Genomic DNA, 25201 nt, shown 5'->3' with positions numbered 1-25201 from the left:
TCAGGTCATGATCTCGGGGTCCTGGGATCGAGTCCTGCATCGGGCTCTCCGCTCAGCGGGGAGTCTGCTTCTCCCTCTGTCTCTGCCCCTCCCCACCCTGCTAGTGCTCTCTCTCTCAAATAAATAAAATCTTAAAAAAAAAAAAAAAAAGAAAAATTAAAATCATGGTGGCCGGATGGAAATTTCAACGTAAGCTTGTCTTTCTCTGAAGACATGTCAACCTAGTATAGAAGGGGGATTTTTTCAATAATTTCAAGTTACTATATCTACTATGAAAAACTGTCATTTTTCTTTATTTTAAGCCTTGTCTAGGCCCAAATTGCCCAGGCCCAAATTAATGTATGATTCATTACTAATGCCTTAATAACAGAGAAGGAATTCTGGTTAACTTAATTTTTTGGCTGATAATATACTGATTTTTTTTAAAGATTTTATTTATTTATTTGAGAGAGAGAGAGAAAGCAGGGTCCCAGGACACTGAGATCATGACCTGAGCTGAAGACAGCCACTTCACCGACTGAGCCGCCCAGATGCCCCAATATATTGATTTTTAAAAATAAGATGCCACATATTGGGACTTGGCGGGATGTTTTTATGGCCACATTCTGGAATTTTATGTATGCATATTCTCTGTTAATTTTGCCATGGTTCATGATACCTGGCCAACTAAAGAGCTATCACATGAATTCACTTCCAAAGTAAACTTAAGACCGATTGTAAACATTTCCAGGGAGAACATTAGAGCTAGTTTCTATTTCTTTATCAAGTAATGCACAGTAATATTTACTTAGCATCAGTAGGCAAATGCATAAACTTTGGTCATCAATCCTTCACAGGCCATGTCGATACAATTGGAACTCCTTCTGTGTAAAATTCCCAGGAGATATTAAATGCTTGGAACTCGTGATAAAACCAGTTATACAATTCGCATGCTGTGTGAGAGTTATCATGCAACATGGGCGCACAAATACTGGGGAAGCCCGGATTGGGTCTGGAGAGGTCCCAGTGGCCCGTGAAGCCATCACCCACCTTGCTCGCACAGACCCCAATGCCTCCCACCCGGTTATGGAGGAACGTCTCTCCTCTGCTTACCAAGTCAGAAACAGTCTTTCCGTCCACTCCATGCCCTTATTCCTCCCATTTAGAAAAAGTCCATAAAATACATACAGAAACTTTAACATTAACAAAACTCTATTTCCTGACTAAATCGTCTAGCACGGTGCCTGGCACATAGTAGATATTCCTTTAATACTTGTGGACCTTTTTGTTAAAGTTGAGGATAATTACTTCATTGCATTTTTATTTTAAGATTTTTTTTATTTGAGAGAGAGAGATAGCAAGAGAGAGCATGATGCGGGGGGAGAGGGAGAGGCAGGGTCCCTGCTGATCAGGGAGCCGATGTGGGACTTGACCCCAGGACCCTGGGACCATGACCTGAGCAGAAGACAGACGCGTCACCGACTGAGCCCCCCAGGCACCCACGTTGCATTTTTAAACCGAGAAAGCTGCTAACTTGAATCTCTGTCTTTAACCTTCCTCTCCATCCTGCCCCTCTTACTTTTGTCTGTCTTGCCCAATTTACTATTTTAAAAATTTTCCCACTTTCTCTGTTGCCAACAGCCACCAACTGATGCTCCGCTAGGGCGTTCATCTTCCAACACTGCCTAACTTCGGGCAAATCTAGATAACAAATAGCACTTACAATGCCCTCATAGTTTTCCTTCCACAAATTGCGAGCCCAATTTATATGTACAATTTTTCCATATGCTTTTCTGCTTTATAGCCTGGGGTTATAAAGAATGGGCAGCATACAGTATCCCCCCACAGCTCTAGAAGCAGAAAAGTCAGCTTTTGCTCCCCTACCTGCTTCTCTCTCTTGCCTCCTTCTTATCTTTGTCTCCCTGCCACCTTCCCTGAGCCAGGACCCGCTGGTACCTGAAGCCACCAGGGTCAAGGGTCAGGAACAGCAGCTCTGACCTTGCCTAACAGTGAACTCTGGAAATTTCTACTGAAAAGTCTCAACCAAGGTGAGATGTTCAGTCCAATCCACCTGTGACTTTCAGGAAGGCAGAAATCTTGAACCCTCAATAACTTCTAGGCTCTTCTTTTCTGGATCAAGTAGGCTCCAGTGTTGCAAATTTAAAACCAGAAAGGCATTGAAAAGAAGAAAAGTGAATTCAAATGTCAACTCTATTTTTCAATCACTTTGTACTCTAACTTTTACTCTTCTTGTCTCTCTCCCAAAGACAAGAACGTATTTGTAAATGCAGTGAAACCACTGACATCCATTTCTCACAGAACGCAAATTCACTCCAGGACAGAACTTTCTGGAAGTGAATGGAACAAGAAGAAAAATAAATAGTAGGAGATTAGATGCAGATTCAATTGACTTCAGATCAAGTGTAAGTTACTGTCCTTAATAAAATGCTAGTCTAAGGCCTTTCGTTTGTTCTCCAAGTTATTTATTGAGCACTTAGCATAATGCCAGGCTAAGCCTTCTGGGCAAAGAAAGAGGAGTCCAGCACAGTCCCCACACTCAGGGAGCTCACAGTGTAGCAAGAAAGACAGCCGTGCAAGCAGATAATTACAACATCATGTGCAACAGTACAAGCCTGTACGAGCTCACTTGAGAGCATGAAGGTGGTGGCACCTGATGTGAGCCAGAGAGGGTATCGAAGGAAGACTCCCAGAGCAGGCATTTCCATCCAATCTAGAAGGATAACAGGGCCAACACAGTGAAGGTTAGATGTGGGAAGGGAAGGGGGAGGAATGATATTCCAAGCAGAGAGCCAACAAGTGTAAGACAGCATGGTAGCCCCCAGTGGCAGGGAAGGGAATGAGATGGCTGGAAGAGAATCTAGTCCTGGAGGGACGATGTCTAGTCCTGGAGGGACGATGTCTAGTCCTGGAGGGACGATGTCTAGTCCTGGAGGGACGATGTGTCGTGCTAAACATGTGAGACTTTACCTTCCCAGAAACTGATTTTGAAATTTTACCCCTTGGAATTAGAGATTAATTACAATAAGAAGTAAAATAATCTAATAGGTAACCCTCATTGGGCAGTTATCAAATGCCAGGAACGGCTTTAAGTATTTTCAATCTCTTCATGTTTAATCCTTAAAACAACCCTGTGAAGTAGGAACTATTATTATCCTCATGCTTTATACGTAAGGAAATGGAGACTCAGAGTCTCCGCTAGAATGACTGGAGGCAGAGGAACAGAAGAGGGGAACATCTTTATACAGCAGGTTTGCTGATGAGCATCCCTTTGAACCAAGTATCCCTTTGCTCAGAAAACACAAGAAGGACCAGGACACATCAATGGCAGAGGAGAGAAATTTGGCAGACCTAGAAGAGTCCTCCACTTTTCTGGATTGTGAGCCCCTCCCTCACCCTGTTTTCAGATGGAATACAAGGAGGAGGGAGAAGGGAAGGGACCTGTGCAGGGCCCTGCCTCTTCCAGAAGTGGCGGTGGGGGGGAGAGTGGGGGAGGGTTGAAAGCTCTTTCAACACATTTATTCACATAATACAACAACCCTGAGAGAAATACTACTGCTTCCTGAGTTGAGGATGCAAGGATGCCAAGAGGTTAAGGAACCTTCTGGGCACACAGTCAGAGGCAGAACGAGGATTTGAATCCAAATATCTACATCCCTATTCAGGCTTCCTCTTACTTGACGTGATAGGACGTGCCCATCTCATCACTCATTTGTTCTCAACATCCTTTCTTTACTTGGCTTTCCATCCACCTCCTCCTCCTGATTCTCCTCCTGCCTTTCTGGCTGTTCCGGCTCATTCTCCTTTATGGGTTCCTCCTTATCTCCCTGACTTCCAAGAGTTGGAGTGCCCCAGAGATCAGTCCTTGGACCTACTTTCTACACGCAGCTCATAGATGATCTCACCCAATTTCACAGTTTCAATATCATCTCTAGGCAGAGAGCTTCCCAGAGGCCCAGATCATATCTCCTGCCTGGAACTCTCTCAGGAAATTTCAGCTCGTGGATCCAACTGTCCACTCAGCCTCTCCATGTGGCTATTTACTGGGCATCTCAAAATCAGCATGCCAACAGCAGAGCTCCTGCTCTTCCCCAAATTTGCTCTTCCCCAACTCAGCTAATAGCAGTTCTATTCTTCTAGTTGCCCAGGCCAGAAAACTGGATGTCATCCTTGACTCCTCATTTTTTTTCCCTCATGATGCATCCAGTACATCCAGTACAGATATCCATTCTTCACCACCCTGGCCCACCACTGCTCCCTCTTGCCCAGAAGGTGCAATGGTTTCTGACTGGTCTCCCTCCTTCACCCCGTGAGCTGTCTGCGGACCAGAGTGAGGTCAGAGGTGAGTGAAACCCTGCCTCGAATGCAACATGTAGGAGCATCAAAAAACTCAGGAATCAAAACAAGTGGTGTTTTCATGCCATATTTTTTCAAATTAGAATCCATGACAAAAATATCCTAATGAACAAAATCACAAACTCTTTCATGAAAACAGGACGAGAGTGTTGGCATCACTCCCCTCCATCCCGGCCCTGCCCCAACTCTCTTCAGTGTTAGAGGGATCCCGTTAAAAATCTTGTTGATCCTCTGGCCTCCCATATCAGAGCAAAAACCAAAATCCTCACCGTGATCTGCAAGATCCTTTATGGCCTGGGCCACCATTATCTCTCTGATAACTCCCACTTCTGACCTCGTTCCCTCAACCCGATCCCCTCCACACAGGCCTGCTCCCTCTTCCATCAGGAAGCTCCCACCTCAGGGCCCTCATGCTTGCCGGCTCTTTGCCCAGAATGGTCTCCTCCAGACACATCCCTTACGTCACCAGGTCTCCTCACAAATCCACCCATCGGGATCACACCGTCTAACATTTCACTCCCTCCTCCCACCCACACACTTCATATTCCTTATCTCTATTTTTTTCTCCTCAGAAACTATCCTTAGCACCTGCATATTTCACTTGTTTATGGCTCTCTCTCACCCACTAGAAAACTCTGTGAAATTTTGGGGGGAGAGGGATTTGTTTTGTTCTCTGCTATTTTCCTAGTGTCAAAAAATTCTTGAATGACAGTAGGTACTCAGTACATTTCTTAATGACTAAGTGATACTTACTGAGAAGTATATTCATATACTTACAACTCCTGAGTGTTCTCCTTTGGCGCCAATGTTCCTAATGCCTACTTTGTATCAGTTTTGAATCCTACTACCTCCATAAATTACACTGGGAACTACTCTTCCAAAACGCAGTGGTCTGGGATCTGAACAATTATGGGATATTAAATTAGAAAATGTATTGCACAATCTTTCTTCCAAACTGAACAAATTTAAGAGAAGTGTGACTTGCTTAAAAAAAATATTTATCTGGGATCCAAGTTCATCCCTCAGATTAGATCAGTGTTGGGAGAGGAGATTGCTTCTGAGAAATAAACATTGAAGATGAGGTGTCTCTTATAGCAAATTCTGAATTTTATTTCTATGCCCTGATTTCTACGGACTTGACGCTATGTCAAGATGTTATAGAGATTTTCTCAGCGATGTCTGAGTGAGTTTCTGTGATCAAAAGACCTTTCTGACGTAAAAGTGTCTTCAGTTACCTTTACTAATCATTAACCAAAACTGAAGGTAGGCCTTGCAAATAAAACTTGTCATTTCACCATGAACTGTTATGTTTTGATGGAAAAGATGAAGCTCAGCAAAGAGCAAATCTACAACTTGGCCAAAAAAACAATAGACTTTGCCTTCAAACATCTGGAAGACACACAATGACCAATATGACTAACCTCACCAGACTCCAGTCCACTGGTGGCCTCCCTGCTTTTGTGGGGTTAAATCCAGTACAGGGGCGGGGCAGGGGGGCGGTTGAGAATGTCCTGTTGAAAAGACAATTTTAGCAACATTTGGGGAAAGTGCAAGAGTTACATGTTGTCCTAAAGGCTAGTTTCTTTGGAAATCTTCCAAATGTCTTTTGTAGTTTTATTTTTTAAGAGGATTTATACTGTTTCATAGAGATTTCTAGAACTGTAGTCAGCAGCCAGTTAGCCTAATAAGCTGAATACAGGTTTCCTTTCACCCCTACCCTGTAGCATCCATAGAAAGAGGATTTACACTATAAAGTTTTCAGTAAAACTCCGTGTCCTAACCTGGATGCTACATGTGTATCAAATCACCAATATCTGAAAAATAGTTTCAAATTTGTCTTAGCCAAGATATAAAGTTAGGATTAGAAAAAAATAGAAAGAAAGAAAGAAAGAAAGAAAGAAAGAAAGAAAGAAAGAAAGAAAGAAAGAAAGAAAGAAAGAAAATCACTGCCTCTTGCCAAGGACAGCAACAGAAACTGATAACTTAATAGACGTCCCTCAAAACGGGTTGGGAGGGGTGAAGCTGATATGCACACAGCTCTGACTTAATACTACTTGAAAGAATGAGTAAAGACGGAATTGGCTGGGGTTAGAAACAGGCAAGAATTACTAGAACTATCAAGGGCAGGAATGGCCATGCTTACATGTGAGGCATGAAATTATTCTGTCCCTATAACAACTGATGAATAGTCTCTCTGAAATCTCCTTTTTCTCTTGTTCTCTATATTTTATTGGAAGTCTTACTTTCTAGACAATGCTAGACGCTGCTTGTCTATGAGTTTGTCTATTAGTTATTACCTTAATAGAATATGTTGAAACTTTTATTGACATGACTTTACTTTTCACCCAATTTTTTATGCGTTTCCTATACTAGTAATGGCCCATTCATCTGAATCTTTAAATGACCACCAAATGTAGTGTAGGAAAGCTCAATGCACAGCAAAGTCTTAAAAGGGTCTATGTTGAAAGCATTCAATCTGCATGTGATTCAAACCACTGTGTAACACCGTTCTTCAGTCTTGGTTGGCAGAGCCCAGTGGGCAGGGTGAGAGCCCAGCACAGAATCTTCCTGAGCCCTGACACTAAACAAGCAGGTCAGTGCATGGGAGCTTGCCGAGCCCCCATGCCACCGCGGCCTGGACCATTCAGGACGACCACACCCTTGCCCTGTGAACCTCTAACTAGGAGCAATTATCACATTTGCAATGGGGTTCAAATTATGTCCCCAAATAAAAAGCACAGATGATAAAATGCTGAAACTGCATCTTCATATCTACATAAGCATGGAGATATGTAAACTTTTAGAATTTCTTACATTTTTTTGCAAAGGCCTTCCTGTCCTCTCCTGAGTGGTCTAAGGGATAGATGATCCAGGTCCACTTTAAAAAAAAAAATCTGTTGTTTTGTTAAAACCCACATGACACCTTTATTACACAGACTAGTTTGCATGATGACTCCTATATAGCTAACACAAGCACACCCTATTCTAGAAATTTCTCTTTGGAGATTAAGTAGATAAGTATTTTAGGTAACACATTGAGTAGACAGATAAAGCTCAATCTCTCAGGATCTTAATACTTTATCCTAGTTGGTTTGGAACCACGTTCTCTTCCCACATCTGCAAGGACCATTCTGCATATTTTTAATTGACATGAGCTAATTTGTTTTGAGCATTTGGTGACATTCTAAAATAATTGGATTGAGATTTACTGATCTGTGTTCTAATTGGAGAAGGGGTATTATTCATTTGTGACTTCTAAATTCCAACTAAAATGGAACCTTTTTCAAAAAAACTCTTTTTTAATGAGGACATTTCACCAGCCGTGTTTGTGTGTGGCTGTTCGTTGCTCTAACCTTAATGACTTATTTATAGAGAATGTTTCCTAAAGATGCCCTTCATGAGAAGGACAAGTTTGGCAACAGTAATTTACTTAATTTATCTTAAATTTGGTTTCAGTGAGCAACCCTAATTAACCTGATTTTTTGCTGATAATCACTCTCAATGGAATCAAATCACAAATCCGGGGATGGATTGAGCGGCACCCAGAAGGAAGCAGCTCTCCGAGCACTGGTCCAGCGCACAGGATATAGCTTGGTCCAGGTAGGAACTTCTTGTGACATCTGCTGAGATCCAGCACTGAATTCACTGAATGGTGGGAATATTCGTGGTCCTAAGATGCAAAATGTGAAAGGTCAGCTGTGTAACTCTTGATGAATGTTCTTCCCCGGGGGGGGGAGGGGTGGCGGGGAACGGGGATGGGGGAGAAGTCACATCATTTCAGTGTTGTAGGTGACCCTGCAGAGGATGTTCTTTCTACCTGGGGTTATCAGCTTCACCTTACTGGTCATTTGAAAGCAGAATCCTCGTTCACGGTCATAGAGACTATCGTAGCTTTAAAAAAACCACTTTGGTACATGAAAAGGCAATTGGAATTTACTACCCAAAGCTTTCTATGAAGTAGAACCATGCTAGTGTTTCAAGAATCAGCAGAGAACAAACTGTCCCTGAACTAGCCTTAGTTTCCAGAGAGATTTTCTACTTCAGATGCAGGAAGACTTCTGGATGTGGGATCCCAGGACTGACCCTTTGGTCACCGTAGCTATTCCATGATGTTTTCTCATAATACCTACCCAGCCAAGTTTAGGATCTGTAATAATTTCTCTCCATGTTCAGCATTTTTAAAAAGGAAAAAGAAAAAGTCCTAAAACTGACTATTCATAGATGTTGGTTAAGAATTATCTATATATTATTGCTGTTTCTATGAAAGCCTCCTTTAGAGAGGTTAGGACACATAGAAAAGAAAGCTAGTACTAGGCATATTAATGATCCTACTTGAAGAAATAATGCTGCCCTTTTTACAGTAAGACAAAGTATTTTAATTCCCAGCTGTAGTCTTTCACCCACATACTTTTCAAACTTAACCAAACCCATATGCTATTACAAATACAAATTTCATCTGGATAACAATAAAACATATAGCATCCTTTTATTACATATTCCTTTGTCATATTGTTACAAAGGGTACTACATTTAGTTATGTTAGAAATGTTACCAAAAATACTTAAACTTTTTTTCTTTTAACCTTCTTTGTATCTGAAACACTCATGCAAACAGTGGTAGTAGAAAGCACTTAAACCCTTTTGAAAAGCAATTTATTAATATTTATACATAAGGATGTTTGCCTTCTGGAAATAAATCTCTAATGGTCCAAAATATAATGATAGGAATACATATAAACCTGTCTAGCATGGCATTATTTTTAATACCTCAATATCACAAACCTAAGTGTATAAAAGAAAATTATTAAGTAAACTATGAATATCTAATCATTACATTCAACAAGCAGAACTTTATGAGAATTAGCCACAAAACAATGTAAATTATTCAATATTTTTCAAAACACTAGTTCTTCCTTTCCCCCCAAATGAAATTCAGGGCAAGTATGATGGCTTTTTTGGTAACTTTTAGGTAATAAAAAAATCTTCCACTAAATAATAATATGTCTAGTGCACTGTAATAAAAACTTCAAAGTTATAGCTATTTCCTTTCCCAAGTATGTCAGTTAGATGGTGATTTCTATGTTCTTTTATGCTTTCAGAAGCATAATTTCCCATGCCAGTCTGCTAACTATGCGTTCTGACTCAGAGCTGAGGCAGAAGGAAGGGATCAAAGCAAAGGAGAGGGGGCAGAGTGTGCTTGACCCAGTATGTCAGCACTGGGCTCTCTGGGCTCAGCAGGTAGGCAGGATCATCAGAGAAGTCCTTAATTCCATTGTTAGGCATCTCTCACCTGGCTTCGCTCTCCTCTAGCACCACTCTCCTGGGCCTCTGACTCCTTCTGCAGAGCTCTTTTGGACACTCTAAGCAGCCCTCCTGGGGAAGAGGGAAGATAACCCCTGATTCCTCCATGTGGCCAAACTCTAGTCCCCCGAAAGTACTCACACATTCTCTGACCAGTAAAACCTGGAGGGACGGTTGCCACAAAGCAACCACCTCTCCTTCTCACCAACATCAAAGCAGGAGAACCCACTGCTCTCACCATTAGGTATTTCAGGAATGAGTTAGACCCACCAGCCTAGTGTGTTCCCAAACACAGAGGATGCATATCAAGCTCTCTGAGTGGTTTCCTTATTTCCCCTGCCTCAGATAAATTGAGATGCACCTCACAATTCCTTTCACTTGGGGAGATTAGAATCCACAACTCACCAGCAGTGGTCTCCAAATATCTCTGAATGGACTCCAAAACCCCCTCTCAGACTCCCTTACTGCTTTCCTAAACTCAGGGATGGGGAGCGGGAAGGAGCTGTTCTGTCAAGAATGTAAAACAATTATAGCAGCTTCTTGCTACCTCCTCATCCTGCTTGGTGGTCCAGTGACTTGATTTCATATCCAAGCCAGAGGCCAAAAAGAGTTCCATCCATCTTAAAATCCTGTTGCAAATTAAATAGCATTCGATCATTAAGTAATCATTTTAAAAAATTCTGCAGGACAGAAAATTGTAACATATTATTACAGCTATGTAAAAAGTTTACAGATAGAATATTTTTCAGAGACTCAAATAGTGATGGAGATAATTTTACAAACCTAATGCTAGGATTTAAGAACATTTGCAGTATAAAGGAAGAGAAATCAATAGGGCTATTTTACTTTTATAATTAAAAATCTTTCCCAATAAAATAACTAAAAATATATGGCCTATCAGCATATTACTTTGAACTTACATATTCAATTACATGCAGAAAATGTCAATAATGAAATCTCAAGTTAATAGCAACTAAATAATAGTAAACATTTAGTGGGCACTTCCATTCTAGCTGCTTTGTATAAGTACATTCGTTTAATCCTTACAACAACACTATGATCATCTCCAGTTTCCAGGTAAGAAAAACAAGGCACAAGAAGGTTAGGTACCTTGCCCATGATTTATAAGCTATAATTCCACTGCTATTGGTCAGAATTTCTGGCAAGATTTACAGAACTAAGAGCTGTTATAATATTATCTTTATGACTGCAGTTTTAGAGATTAGCATGATAGGGCATGCAAAACTATTTTGTTGAGCCTAAATTTTGTAACATGATTCACTTTGAGTAGTACTATTTATTTGTTAGCAGAACAACTAATTGGGTCAGAAATTCTTCCGTAATGTAAAACCTAGAATTCTAAAACCCAGCTCTCCAGATCTAAAGCCTCTAATTAAGGTCTAAATACATAGATGACTTGGTTCAATCATTTTGAATGAATTGGAAAATCCCTCCTGATTTTGGCTGCAAAGTATAGGAAGTCACCCAAGACTTCAAATGGGAGACCTGTGGTTTAATACACTCCTTGCCACATACAAGTGGTATGACCTTCAGCATGTCCTTAACCACTCTTGGTCTTAATTTCCAGAATACTGGCTAGGTCCTGCTCCCACTCTGCTAGTCATGATGTTGCAATCCTGGGATCTGCACAATCTAGTCACTGGTCAGCAGCCCAGATTAACTGGCTGGAAAAGGAGAACAGCATGTTGGAGGCACAGCCTCAGCGCTTTGAGACTTAGGGGAGACTCTTCAGTCTTCTCCACACTTCAGCCTTCAAAAAGAGGGCAACATCGGGTTTCCTTTTTTAAAAATCTCTGTACCAAAAATTAAGATAAAGAAACAGCTTAATACAATTCTGGGAGCATACCCATAAAAAGACCATTTAAAATTTGATGGTATTTGCTAAATTAGGTTTTGAAGGATTTCTTTTGTTGGATCTTTGCAGCCTCCGAGGTTGAACGTTGAATACTTGCAAAAGGAGAACTCAAAAACCAGAGGGTGACTAATTTGTGCTCTGTTATCACTAGCAGGACAAATACAGCTGTCAAAAATAGAATTTTGCAGGTTACTTAATAACGTGAGCCAGTCTTTTATATCCCAACTGATGCAACACTTTGTGCCTGTGAGCCTTTGAATTATTGTAAAAAAAAGAGATCACAAAGTACATCTTTCGATATTGATACCTGGAAATTTCATCAAAATACCTTGGAGAATAAAGGAAAGTTAATGCCATACCCCGCATTTAGTAGACATTCAATAAATATTGATAAAAATTTATTGACTTTCAACTTCACACTTGCGTTAACACCACATAGAAATATTTTGGAAGGAAGTATGCTGCAATGTTGTTACTTTGTCAACAGTCTTTGCCTCCAGACAATGGAATTATGTGTGGTGCTTCTCCCCTTTTTTCATTCTTAACTGAACTTGCCAGATTTCCTAAAACAAGTATATTTTTGAGAGTCAAAGAAAAAAAAATCAGATCCTGCTGACCCTTTCTTCAAGAATTCTTTAATGATGTGAGTCATAAACTCTGACCTATGATGATCCTTCCATCTGGAATTTTCTCCTTAATGCCAGAAAAATACATTTTCATAGATGAGCATTTTCAGCCAATTTCCCACCCAATGTGTGATTAGTTTACATCAATTTTAATTCTAGTAAAATTAAAACTAAAAATATATTTAATAAAGATCACCCTCGAGTAGTCCAAATATTTTTAAAAGTAGGCTACTTTATCATATATTTTAAAATACTTATATTTATGTATTTTCCATACTTAAATATTATTTTTAAATAATTCAAAATACGGTGTGTATTAGCACTGTTGTCCAATTACCCTGAATCTATTTTCTAAAAATCATTAGGACACAAATTTTTATAAATTATGACAGTCCCAATGCTTTCTTAATCCAGTGGTTGTCTTTAGTATGCATAAAGGATTTTTTGTTTTTGTGTTTTGTTTCCTTAGTCCCTCTTATTGAACACAGTGTGTTATGGAAGGCCTTGGGATTATAGAAGTAAAAGATGTAGCGTCTGCCTTAAAATGCATATAAAGTAGTTGCGATGAAAGTGAGTTTATCCAAAATTAAAAATGGTAACATAAGACCCATTGAGTGAGCAATACAGCTGTGGGTGCCTCCTTTCTGTACGGAGCTATCAAATGGACCATACCCTGACCTAATGAGTGGGGACAAATATTCAGATATAAGGATGTTCATCATCCTGGAATTGATAATGTCAAAAAATAGATCTACCCTAAATGTCCAATAAAATATTACTGGTCACAAAAAAATATGGTCACCCTTCCATTTCCCAATTATATAGTCATGTAGAATTAGGATTTCAAAGAAAGACATGGAGAGACATCCAAACATGGTTGTTGACCTAAAAATGAGGGTGCAAAGCTATATATAGCTTCCAAATAATATTCTGAGAAATTCTTTACACACAGTAAAAATACTGGAAAATAATAAAATGTGATCTCTGATTAGAGTAAGTTTTTCTTACTCTAGATAAAGAGAGCTTGATGCTCTTTTCTTCCAAAATTTCTATAATGAGTATGGACTATTTTTATGATAAGGGGAAAAAAAAAAATCTCATGAAGTGGAAAAATGTTCTAAGCAGCATTCAGTCAGCGTCAACAAATTGGGAAATTTTCATGGAGAAAACCTCATTATTAAAGGTTTTCTTTAATAATATATTATATATTATTTATATTTATATTTATTTATATTATATTTATATATTATATTATATATATTATATTATAATTATAAATATTTATATTATAATAATAATAACCATTATTAAATGTACAGGATAGGTCCCTGGGTTCATTAGGCTGGTCTTTCAAATCTTTGTAATGTTTGAAATTTGCTTAATATTGATATCGTCCAACCCTTTAATTTTGCAGTCAGAAAACAAGCCCCAGAATTCTACAGTTCAGTAGAGACATGAGCCAGAGGTCAACCAAATGAGCCGAGACTCAACTTTGTCTACCGCCTGTTTTTGTTGTGATTTTAGATTTTAGATTTTTAAGTTGTCATCTTTTAACAAGCCAAAAATATCAACCACCTGGCCCTTCCCAGAAAAAGTTTGCTGACCTCAACTCTAATGCTTACTCTGGTACTTTGTGTGAGAAGCGAATCCACAGTTTTTAAAGAAAATTCCCCATAGCATAAATGAGTGTTTAAACTTCCTTAAGAGAAGCGGGCATACCCTCTTTGTCTTACCCACCCCAGCCAGCTCCCGCCTTAGCCTTATTCACTCATTCATTCATTGACTCCACAAAGAGGGCCAGGTTTCCTGCCTTCATGAAGGTTATCCTCAAGGGGAGGCAGAAAATAATCAAGTAAAGAAACCAAAAAATTGCAGATCGTGGTAAGTGCCATGAGTATCATAAACTGGGTGGTGTGACAGAGCATAACAGGGGACCCTCTTCAAGCAAGAGGACACTGCAGCTGGAACTTGGAGGGTGAGCCCAAAAAAGAACCATGCAAGGAGCCAGGGACAAAACAGCATCCGTGGCAGAGGGGGCCACAGCACTTTTGAACAGCAAAGACATTAGTGTGTCTTAATTCCAAAGATCCAGTAAGATTGCACCAGATAAAGAAGAGAAATAAGTGGGCTCCCTCTTTCCCTTCCTCTATTAATCAACCATGAGGCTGGGTTCCTGGGAACGGTTCCCTCAAACTAGGAATAAAATGTAGCTTCATTTCCACCCTTCAAACTTTGCTCACTGTGCATGTTCTCTAATGTGGGATTTCAGTACAACCACATATTTTCATTCTAATTTGCTCATCTCCTCAACAAAGATGTACAAGTCAGAAGGCAGAAAGGATGGTGCCAGAGCCACATACATGGGATTAGGACACCATCCTTCTCCTAAAGGTGCCCCAAAGTAACTCCCTTCATCTCTCTGGTTTTGTCCTTCCTTAATTTTACTTGGTAGTTAAGTTGCAATTTTTTTCTTATGAATAATGCAAAGAAAATAAGCAACTTAGGATCCCCGTGTTTACAACCGGCTTCATCTAGATGAGCACAGGGAGAAGCAGATGGAAGAACACTGTGGCGTTGACATTCTTTTCCAACCACCACACAGAAATCCTAGGGACAGAAATAGGAATTCGACTTCATGGTAAAATATAGCTCCCAGGTCCTACTTTCTCTTCCATTGCCTAGTACCACCTGCTCATGTCCCTGCTATCCAAGGACTTAAGTCATTCACCAAGTGTGTTAATACTAATTCTTTAAATAGGTAGACTGAGCCTGAGAACAGGATGGGGCCCGTAGATCATCACAGACACGTGTTTCCCTAAGCTTATCACCCCAGCCACCCACAGACCAGCTTTAAAACTCCTAAGAAGGCTTTGCTTTTACTAGCCAGAAATGCCAAAGCATGGGGTGGAAGCCTCCAAATGAAGGAACAGCTCTGTGAATCTTTTTGTGGAAAATGTATGCCTGTATGCCTGACAGGTGACGGATGGGAACTTCAGGATCCCAAGAAATGGAAATGGATTCCCGAAGCTGTTTTCAAACAGCCATGAATTTATCCTCAAATAGCCTAATAGAGAATTGGTTATATATGAGCTCTTCAACTGAAGGTTCAAAATCTTTGCAAACTATGCCTGAGAGTGTTTTCCCTTTAACTAGAAGCACGTGGGGTTTTCCATTTAAAAATAGGTGTGAATTTCATGACTTAAATATGCGGAAACATGAACAGCTCTTTGGGACTGTGGACTTTGCTTGTGGGCAACTTCAGCATTTCTTCAATTGTTACCTGTTTAATACTGATCAAAATAAGTAGTATTATCCAAATAACTATAAAATACGGAACCAAAAATAAGTGACTCTTCATCTTCAGAACCGAAAACTTTATCAGGAGATTCAAAGATAGCTATCTAACATAAGCAAGGACAAAAACAGTGAGATTACAATACCATACAATCATGAATTTGCATAGGATGTCAGTAGTTGTGGGGTTTTTTTTAACATTGTTTCAGAGGTGCAGGGTAGAGAGGGGAGACGATGTTGAATGGCACATTGACACAGCATTAAATGACTTTGAATCTCAGAGTAAGAATTATTCTACAGCTGACCCTTGAACAATATGGGAGTTGGGGTGCTATTCCCCCCACACACAGTCAAAACTCTGCCTCCTAACTTCTGACTCCCCCAAAACTTAATCACTATTCGCCTACCGCTGACCAGAAGTCTTACCGATAACATAAACAGTTGATTAACACATACTTAGTATGTTTTATTATATACTGCCTTCTTACAATAAAGCTAGAGAGATGTTAAGAAAATCATAGGGAAGAGAAAATATATTTACATTACTGTAAAAAATCAGCACATAAGTGGGCCTGTGCAGTTCAAATCCATGTTGTTCAAGGATCAACTGTACTTTGGATTCTCTCTCAAACTTTCTGATAAGAAAAGTTAGCTGTGGGAGATACATCTTAAACACCTCCCCTTAAACACCTTCTTAAACACAGAGAACAGGACTCGGGCTCAGAGGTTTTAGCAAACAAGCCTACCTAGAAGGTGATCATGATTTCCCACTTTGCAATTATTTTTATAATCACCTTCAGTTGCGAGAAAGGATCCTGATATTTCACTTATAAGAATGATTCACTTCTAAGAAACTGAGAGAAAAAAGTTTCTTTAAGAAAGGAAATTGATGCAAAGAAAGTCATTTAGTAATAGAATAGGTATCAAACAGACACGCAATTGGAGACACAATGATTTTTTAAATCCCTACAACATTCCCTTTAAGGGTCGTTTTGACTCACAAAACAGTCTCTGAACATTTTCCCACCTTCAGCTGTGGGGTAAGGGCAGCCTCCCTTTCACCAGCATCCTCCCACCCTCACAAGCCCCTTGTCATCACCCAGTCAGCCCTGTCCCTTTATAAACGAAGAATTTAGTCAGGAAAGGTTAAACGTCTTGCCAAATCCCTCAGCTCGTCAGAAATGAAAATTCATGGGGGATTTGGTAAGGAGAATAATTACCGTATAAAATTCCTCATGCCAAAACACAAGTGCATTAGGCAGAATTCTTCTTGGCCCATGTTGAACTCGGTAGGACAGGACAGGAGGGCAATCACCCAAACCAATGTTCTTCATTGCACGTGGACAAATGTCTTTATCTGTATGTGGATGGCTTTCTATAATTTAACTGGATCTTCATCTACTATAATATTACTCAATTCGAAAGGGCAAATTGTATCTATAATAAAAAGTGGGCTGGGCCGCTTGAATAAATCCCACATTCTGAAAGGTAAAAGCCCCCAGTGGATAAAGGAATCACCGAAGCTTTCACCCAGTTATGTCTTGGTGGGGATGGAGAGGCTCCTCAGACTGCAGCAGTCAACAGACATGCGCGGAGCTGGAAGCCAGAAGTGAGCGTGAGCACAGCGAATCCATTCTCCCTCCAATAGATGCTGTGCGGTCCCTCATTAGCTGGACTTCCTTGCAGAAGGTGAACACAGGGTCTTAGAAGCGAGTTGGCATTTTACTTGTCCTCTTTTGTAAAAAACAGATACACTCCAAAAAGTTTTTCTGATTTTGAATTTTAAGGATACCCTTGAATTTAATAGTCCCATGAATTGGCCAAAAACTAGTATTATAAAGAGCTTTACAAAATACAAGCTATGCTTAGAAGCCTGTTTGCTTTTGAATACTTCAAATATTGAGATACTGAATTCCGAAAGTTTGCCACACGTAATCCTTTAGGGGAAAGGGCAAGTATTACAGATTATTAAATGCATCCTTTGATAACACAAATTAGTTCTGCCTCTAAAAGACAGTGAACAACCCGAGATGATATTAGGAATATTTTGCTAGGCAATAGGGCTTCAGTAGTCAGCTTTCCAAAGTGAAACAAGAACATGATTCCTAATTTGCTAAAAGTCATTTTCGTGGAAGAACCGTATCATACCTTTTTTTTTTTAAAGATCAAATGGAAGGGCTCCATGGAGAGTGAAACAAAGAATTGTCAAGAGCCAGAAGCTGTGTGCATTTTTCATTGTGATTTTGCCATAAACACGTGCCACCAATAATTCTAATCAGAATTCATTACATCAACTATTTCTATTCAAGTTAATTTTAAAAGTAAATTTTGCTCACTTATGTAAATGGAAAAGCCACAAGTTTTATACGGTAATTACATGTTTTCTAATGTACAATAAAATGCATGACTATTAAGATAAACCAATGGCCTCTAAACTACCTAATGTCTCACACCCTATACTTTGAGAAACACCAAGCTATAGGAGGATAAAACTAAATTTATATTTGCCTGTTATGTTCATGTGTTAGCTTTTCCTCCCGGTTTCCAGATGTAGTCTCACAGTTCTATAAATTTTAACATCCTGTTTATTCAGCCTTTACATCACAATTATTATTGTTCTTTATCATTAGAAAAATAATACCTGACCTGCCTATTGGATATGCTTGGTAAGGACTGTAAAAAATATAGCTAATAAGGGTATTGTCAAGTTCCACAGTATATAAGTTAAATAAACTCTGCTTTCTAAAATTTCTCAGCCTAAAAGAGATTAAGCCAACCTGAGGTCACTGATCTTATGATGTAAAGGCAAATAAATAATACACAAGACAGATCATTATCTTTATATAGAATTAACAAAATGAGTATTCCCCATAGCACTGTCTGTTGGCCTAAGGGGACAAAAAGGTCATAAGCAGACCAACGGCAAAAATCACATCTAAGAGGATGCTGATCTCTGTGACATGTTCAACTCTAGGCCATAGGAGATATATAGATGGTATATAGGTGGGAATAGAAATACTATCTAATAGAGAACTTTATTCAATCTCACAAATCAATAACTGGGGAAATACGGTATTAAGTCACAAACTTCAAAAGACACAGTCCCGAAACATGTTCTCCATACACTGACATAGTCTGTTGAGAAGAGTCTCCAAGAGTCTGGCCATGGGACCATTGTCCCGGGCATGGCCCTGGTGACTGCCATGCTTGTGAAGGTGACAAATGCCACCGAGCATGAGTGGATTGTCAAGCACTAACACAAACAGAAATAAATATAAACACAGCCAGTTGGAAAATGGGCAGGAGAACATCTGAAAGCAGTTTAGTAAGGGAATATACACAATTTCTCCCCCTTGGCAAGAAAAAACAAAGGACCAAAGAGAACCACAAAGAGGATTACAGATGATTTCCAAAGAATCGTTCAAGCAATGGAAATTACTGCTCAGGAAACTTAAAAAAAAAAAAAAACAAAAACAAAAAAACAGACTGCATGAGGATTTATTAATTAATCTCCTTCTAGTTTATAAATGGGCTCACTAAGAGGAGAAAACCAACCATCTGGTCTCCATGTTTGGTGAAACTGAAAATAGGCATAGCACAACACGAAGAATTATGAGGCTCATAAGCCTGAAAAAATTGCCATCATGACTTTGAACAGTATATATGCCATGAAATTCACCAGAATGAGAATCACAGGACCTTCATTCTAGTGTTTTGTGCAATAAATTAAATCAGTGTGACTTTAAGCAAGTCACATAATATCTCCAGTGTCAGTTTCCTTATTTGTAAAATGAGCATATTGGGTTAATACAAAAACCAAAGAAAAATATTATTACAAGCGTGGGCTTGGGATTCAAATTTTGACTCAATTAGGGTCAACTGTTGTGGGGTTTTTTTGCTGTTGTTACTATTACGTGTAAGTAACAGAAGTCCATTCTGGCCGATTATGCAGAAAGGGAGTTTATTAAAAGAATGTTTTTTGTGGAAACTTTGATTTGGAAAACTAGATTTAAGAGTAAGCTTTCAGGGAGGTTTTCAAGGTTTTTAGGAAGGTTTTAGGAAACCACATTGCAAATCTGGAATGATAAGAAAATGTATCATGAGGTGTTCAACATTGAAGTCTGCACCATTATGATTTCTGCACCAGAACTCAATTTTACTTTATTATAACCATGACTATCCCAGCAGCAAAAGAAGCTGGAATAGCAAGTATTTGGCCTTTTTTAACCCCTGTAGGAAAATGCAATTTGGCTCAGATTCCCTGGATGTATAAAAAGGTCAGATGCCAGATGGCCAAAATGAACTCAATCCTTTTGACCTCAAGCTAAGATTTATTGCTTACAATCACTTATGAAAGTTTGGGTGGTTTTATTCATCATCAAGAAGATGGTATACATCATTTCTTAAAGACTCTATGGTTCCATAATGAAAGGGCTAAAATATCTGTGACAGAGAAACTTCCAAATACTCTTGATATATAAACTGAGTTACTAGGTGGGCTCAGTATCCAGTATGTGAATTACACCCACTGGATTTATAGTTAGAATTAGGTCTTCAATTTTTAATTTACATAGTTGAAGTTTTCTATCTATTTATGTGCTACGAGAGACAGTAAATGGTTTCCAAGTCTTCGATTAGAAAAATAGAAGTTCCCAGAATTTAATGAACATTCTCTCATGAAAAACAAAAACCTATATTCTTTCTCTCTGAACTATTAATACATTTGTACTACTGGGGGAATGCATCCCACGAGAAGGACATCAGCCAGGAGGGGAAAGAGCCATTATAACTGGGCTTTATCTATTTTAAACTCCTCAACTATAACAACAGTGCCAAAAATACCAGCAATCCAGCTCCCAACTGTCCTTTCTGAGTAATGGACAGCTATTCTAATCCCATGACTACCGCCCAGCGCTGTCTTAAATTGGCGTGTTCGGCCACCGCTGGTGCATTCCAAGCCCAGTGGGTGGTTCGTAGAGCAGATCTCCCCCATGCATGAATTTCGTGGTGTCTCTGAACCATCCAGACTCTGTGATCCCAAAAAAATACCCTTGGGGAATTTTTGTCAAGTGTTTATAGAAACCGTAGAAAGATGATTAATAAGCTTTACTGCCCAATTATTTTGGCTCATAAGCAGATGAATCCTCCTATTCACGTGATGAGCACAAAATAGTTCGGTGATATTTTTAGCAATTATAGCAAGAAAGAAAAATTTAAAAGGTCAATCTGTCAGTTGCCTATTTTCAAACTATCAGACAAAGCCTGTCAAATCAGAAATTCTGGAATAGCTACTTTAGTATTATGGGATGAAAGTTCGGTTTCTTCAACCTAAAGAATAAAACTACTACCAAGTTTATACTACGTTTATTCCAATAATCCATTGAATAGACCTCTAGACATTTAATATAGATCAAAATGGTCTCAGAAGGATCATCATCAACCAAATGGTGAGCGTCAGACCAAGCAGGTGGATTTTAGTTTGGCAATTGAAATATGTCTCCTTATAAGCAATAGACATCAGATATGTCCTTCCAAAATTTGTGTAATAAAATAATTGGAAAGGATTTTAAATGCAGCAGAGTGTTTGCAATTTAAGGGCATGATAATTTTTTTCACAAGTGAGTATGTAAAGGAATGGATCTGTTATAAATGATTATAGACTTCCATATAACAAGGCAAAATGTGGGGATTAAGCAGATGGTCTCTGAAACCAGATGGCCTGGGTTCAAATCCTGACTTTGCCTCTTCCCAACCATGTGACCTCAGCAAATTACATAATCTCTCTGGGCTTCAGGGTTTTCTGTAAAAGGAGACAGCAGTAGTCCTTAACCTCGGACACTGTTGAAGCCTTATGACAGTGTCTGGCACATGGCAAGTGTCATATAGGTTTTTGTTAGAAGATAAGTAGCCAGAACTTTTAATATATCTCTGAAAATATCAACTTCATATTTTTATGAAAATTCTTGATTGAGATAGAGCTCATTGAATTCTTAAGGCATTTTTTTCCCTAGAAATATAAAACATTTCATTTCTCAGTGCTACAAAAGTTCTGCTGCTAGGTGATTATGCGAGAATATAGGGGAAGAAAAAATGCAAGAACTCTTGAGGCAAATATTTAAATATTCAGTAAAATAAATAAACACCTGGTTGTTGGGGGCAAAAAATAATCAAGGCAAGGTAGAACACGCATCTGATACCTTTTTTTTTAATTTAAAGCAATATTATAGAAACTAGGAATAAAAAAGTGATCACAACTGGAGACAAAATTTACACTGTGATCCAAAAACCTTTGAGCTAATACTTACAAAAGAATTGAGAAAGTCCCAAGTTGGTTTATATAAAGATTTAACAGTGAAACTGGAAGTTGTTCTATGTTTGATTTTAAACAAACTATCATATAAAACAATGTCTTTAAACAACTAGCATATGACTTTTAAGAACACACATAGAAAAATATTTGGAAAAACAAACAAATTTAACAGGAACTACTTCGATATATGGGCAGAATGATGCACTGGCAGATGTTTCTCTTAATCTTATACATTACTACGTTTTTCACCTTCTGCATTACAGTTTTTTCCAACAACATGTATCATTTTGTAGTATAAAACTTCTTAAAGTATTACTTGTAGAAGTTAGCAATGAATGCTGATATTTGGTCCCTTATATTCACTTTTCTTCAAAAACCGCAGTAAAGTCTAATGACCAAGAGCTCTGACTACACCTAAGTGGGAAGTAAGTGTACCCTTCCCCAGAAAATATGCTATTGCAGATCAGCAGCAATGGATCAGACCCCTACTCGACTCGGGGCCCCTCAAGTTGCTTTCAGGTCTTTAACCTCTAGAAAAAATAAAGATAGCACCGGTGTCTTTAATATCTAATATCTAATAAAGAGAAGAACCAGAACTACTCCTCCCCATAAAATGCCAAGGGTTTTTACCAAGCGCTGGTTGGTTTTACCAAGGGTTGATATTCTATTTGCACTGAGAACAGTATTGCTCCCCACAAGGAGATCAAATATCAGTAAACCCCTCTCACCATCTTGTCGGCTTTGAAGACAGATTTAAGTCCCCCACTAGCTACCCCAATATTAGCCAGTCCACTTCTTCAAATGTTAATCTTCATAATGTTTCTATTTAGGGGCTTACGTGGCCTTGCTGGGCACATGAGGCAGCCCAAATCCAAGGAGGCAAGAAAAGAATTGGTAACTGTTGACTATATTATCACATGCCTAGAACAGTGCCATGCGTATTTGATGTATTATCTCCTTTAATCAAAAAGCCGATATTATCCCCACTTCATATGTGATAATACTGAGGCTCTAAGAAGCTAAGTCATTTGCCCCAAGCCCCATAGCTATCGAGTCATGGAGCCGGGCGAGCCCCACTCCGACCCCTTGCTGCCACACCATAGAGACTCCATGTTACAGCAGAGCCCTGGATTCAAAGTACAGTCAGATCCTGTGATGATCAGGCATTGGTGAGTTTGAATGACAATAATCATGATTAATTTGTCCAGCATGTCACATGTTTTCACAACACTTATCACAAGCAAGTTGCTGAAGCACAAAGCATGGTATTCAAATCCACATAAAGGAGACCTCGACTTTATCCTCTGACCAGGTCACTATTACTTGTCAATGATAAATAGGTTCCTTTTATGATTTTGAAAATAACTGAGGAACTCAAACTAAAGGTTTTATTGTTTTCTTCTCTGCCTCATACAATCCACCCGGGATTTGCAGGAAAATGGACAAAGAAAATACGGCGGCCCTCCACCGGGCTGGGATGCTGCACCCCCAGAAAGAGGCTGTGAAATTTTTATTGGAAAACTTCCCCGAGACCTTTTTGAGGATGAACTTATACCATTATGTGAAAAAGTGAGTCCAAATTTAATATCTTTTCTTAGCTTTCAGGGTTAAAAATACTACACACTTTGTTTAGTGCTCATTCTTCTTGGTCAGTGATGGCTTCTCTTCCAATTGCCATTCTTCAACATGGACAAACTCAAAACCTTCCTGTTAGTGGCTGTCCCCTTATTGTCACGGCCTTGATGTAGCTCTTCCTATTCCTGATGGCTTGAACTACCGCTGCTGGTAATTTTCAAGTTCTGATCCTCGATCTGCCCAGGTGCCCTGAGTTTGCAGCAAGATAGCCATCAGTCTATACTACTACTACAACGACCTCTCCAAAGTAAGATATTGCTCCAACTTGACATTTTAATATGGTTTTCTAAAGTGTACCACTTCACATTCAAAGAGTATGTGTAGGTTTGTCATGGCTCAAATGTATACCTATACATATTGATTCAGAATGAAATTTCCTTATACAGGTTTGATCTGCTTGCCCTAATGCATCAACAAGATTAAGAATGGGGTTTCTCAAAGTCATTATATAATTAAGGAACACATTTCCTCAGTTTTAATTCCAAATCTTATATTGTTACTAAACCCAAAGTTACAGGGAGAACAGAAAATTAAAATTTTCAATATTTTACCAAGTGGTGCTTCAATAACCACATTCCTGGAAAATTTAGAAAAGCTAGAGTCTTGCTATTTCTTTCCCTAAATGCCAAAATCAATTGTGTGTATGTGTATAGCTCAGCCTCTGATTCAGAACTGCTCCTAATTTTATACAAACAATTTCACTTGGCATGTGCACAAATTATGAGGATTTAATTCTGTAAGAATTTTATATACTGAACTTGAAAATGAGCCCCAGGAAACACCTGAAACAGAGGAAACATGCTTGAACTCTTTCCTAATGAGCCCTGGATAGATAGGTGTCCACCACTGAATACCATAGGGTGGGGTGAGGTGGGGTGAGGTGGGGTGGGTGGGGTGGGGGAGGCTGAGCCAAGGGGTAATCAACCACCAAGAAGCACACATTTAATGACACCTCTTCTCCCTGCACATGCCTGTCCTATCTATTAGGGCCACTGGTCATACAGCAGCCAGCAAGAATAAATTACTGAGTCTGGGTTGCTGGAAACATTTGGGATAGCAGGAAGGAACAGTATATAGGCAAAGCAAAAGAGCTATAGTCAGAGGGATAGAGTGCCCTCCTACTGTGGAGCTCCCAACCTTGGGCCGATTGTGTAAAACAAACATCTACCTTCAGCCTACAGATCAAAACAACAACAGGAATCCCCAGATCATCCTCTGAAACACATCTTCCCTGGGTATCTTGAGGTCATGGTGGGAGAAAGATAAGAAATCAGTTAGAAAGTTTCCAAGTGGAGAGTGTCCCGGGTCAGTGGTAGAGAATGACCAAGCAAAGATAAAACTATGGAAACTTGAGAGGCCAAGGTAGAGGGCAAGGACAAATCTATCGTGAAATTGTATTTCTGATGACAAATGCATTCTCAGGTCCCAAGGACAATGGATAAATCCACAGATAATTGTGTGATGAAAGGCCATTTGCTCTGTCGAAAACATATTCTGTTAAGTCAAGCTGAAATGCACTTGTATACGTTTTCTTTATTTAACTTGACTTTGGCCGTGAGTCAGATAACAGATCTGAACCCAGCATGAAAATATGCAAACCATTCCACATGGGATGCAAATGCCAAATATGGCAGAGATAAGACTTCAGAAAATAGTGTGTGTTTTCATTTGGAAGTACAAATGTACAAACGTGAATTCTCTCTTTTACTTGTAGATTGGTAAAATTTATGAAATGAGAATGATGATGGATTTTAATGGCAACAATAGAGGGTATGCATTTGTAACTTTCTCAAATAAACAGGAAGCC

General features: G+C 39.2%; 1 protein-coding gene across 1 annotated transcript in view; it reads left to right on the top strand.

The window, feature by feature from the left end:
- A1CF (APOBEC1 complementation factor) overlaps positions 1-25201 on the top strand; it is a 79793-nt gene that overhangs the window by 17177 nt on the left and 37415 nt on the right. Inside the window, exons 2-4 of the mRNA XM_081824406.1 lie at positions 7810-7953; positions 23194-23328; positions 25109-25198. Of these exons, the coding sequence (XP_081680532.1) occupies positions 7855-7953; positions 23194-23328; positions 25109-25198 (324 nt within the window). The 5' untranslated portion in view covers positions 7810-7854. The remainder of the gene's footprint in view (positions 1-7809; positions 7954-23193; positions 23329-25108; positions 25199-25201) is intronic.

Source organism: Leptonychotes weddellii, chromosome 6 (assembly GCF_054177405.1).
Source record: "Leptonychotes weddellii isolate Sample4059 chromosome 6, ASM5417740v2, whole genome shotgun sequence".
In the NCBI taxonomy this organism is placed as follows: Eukaryota; Metazoa; Chordata; class Mammalia; order Carnivora; family Phocidae; genus Leptonychotes; species Leptonychotes weddellii.
This window is presented reverse-complemented; position numbering and strand designations above follow the sequence as displayed.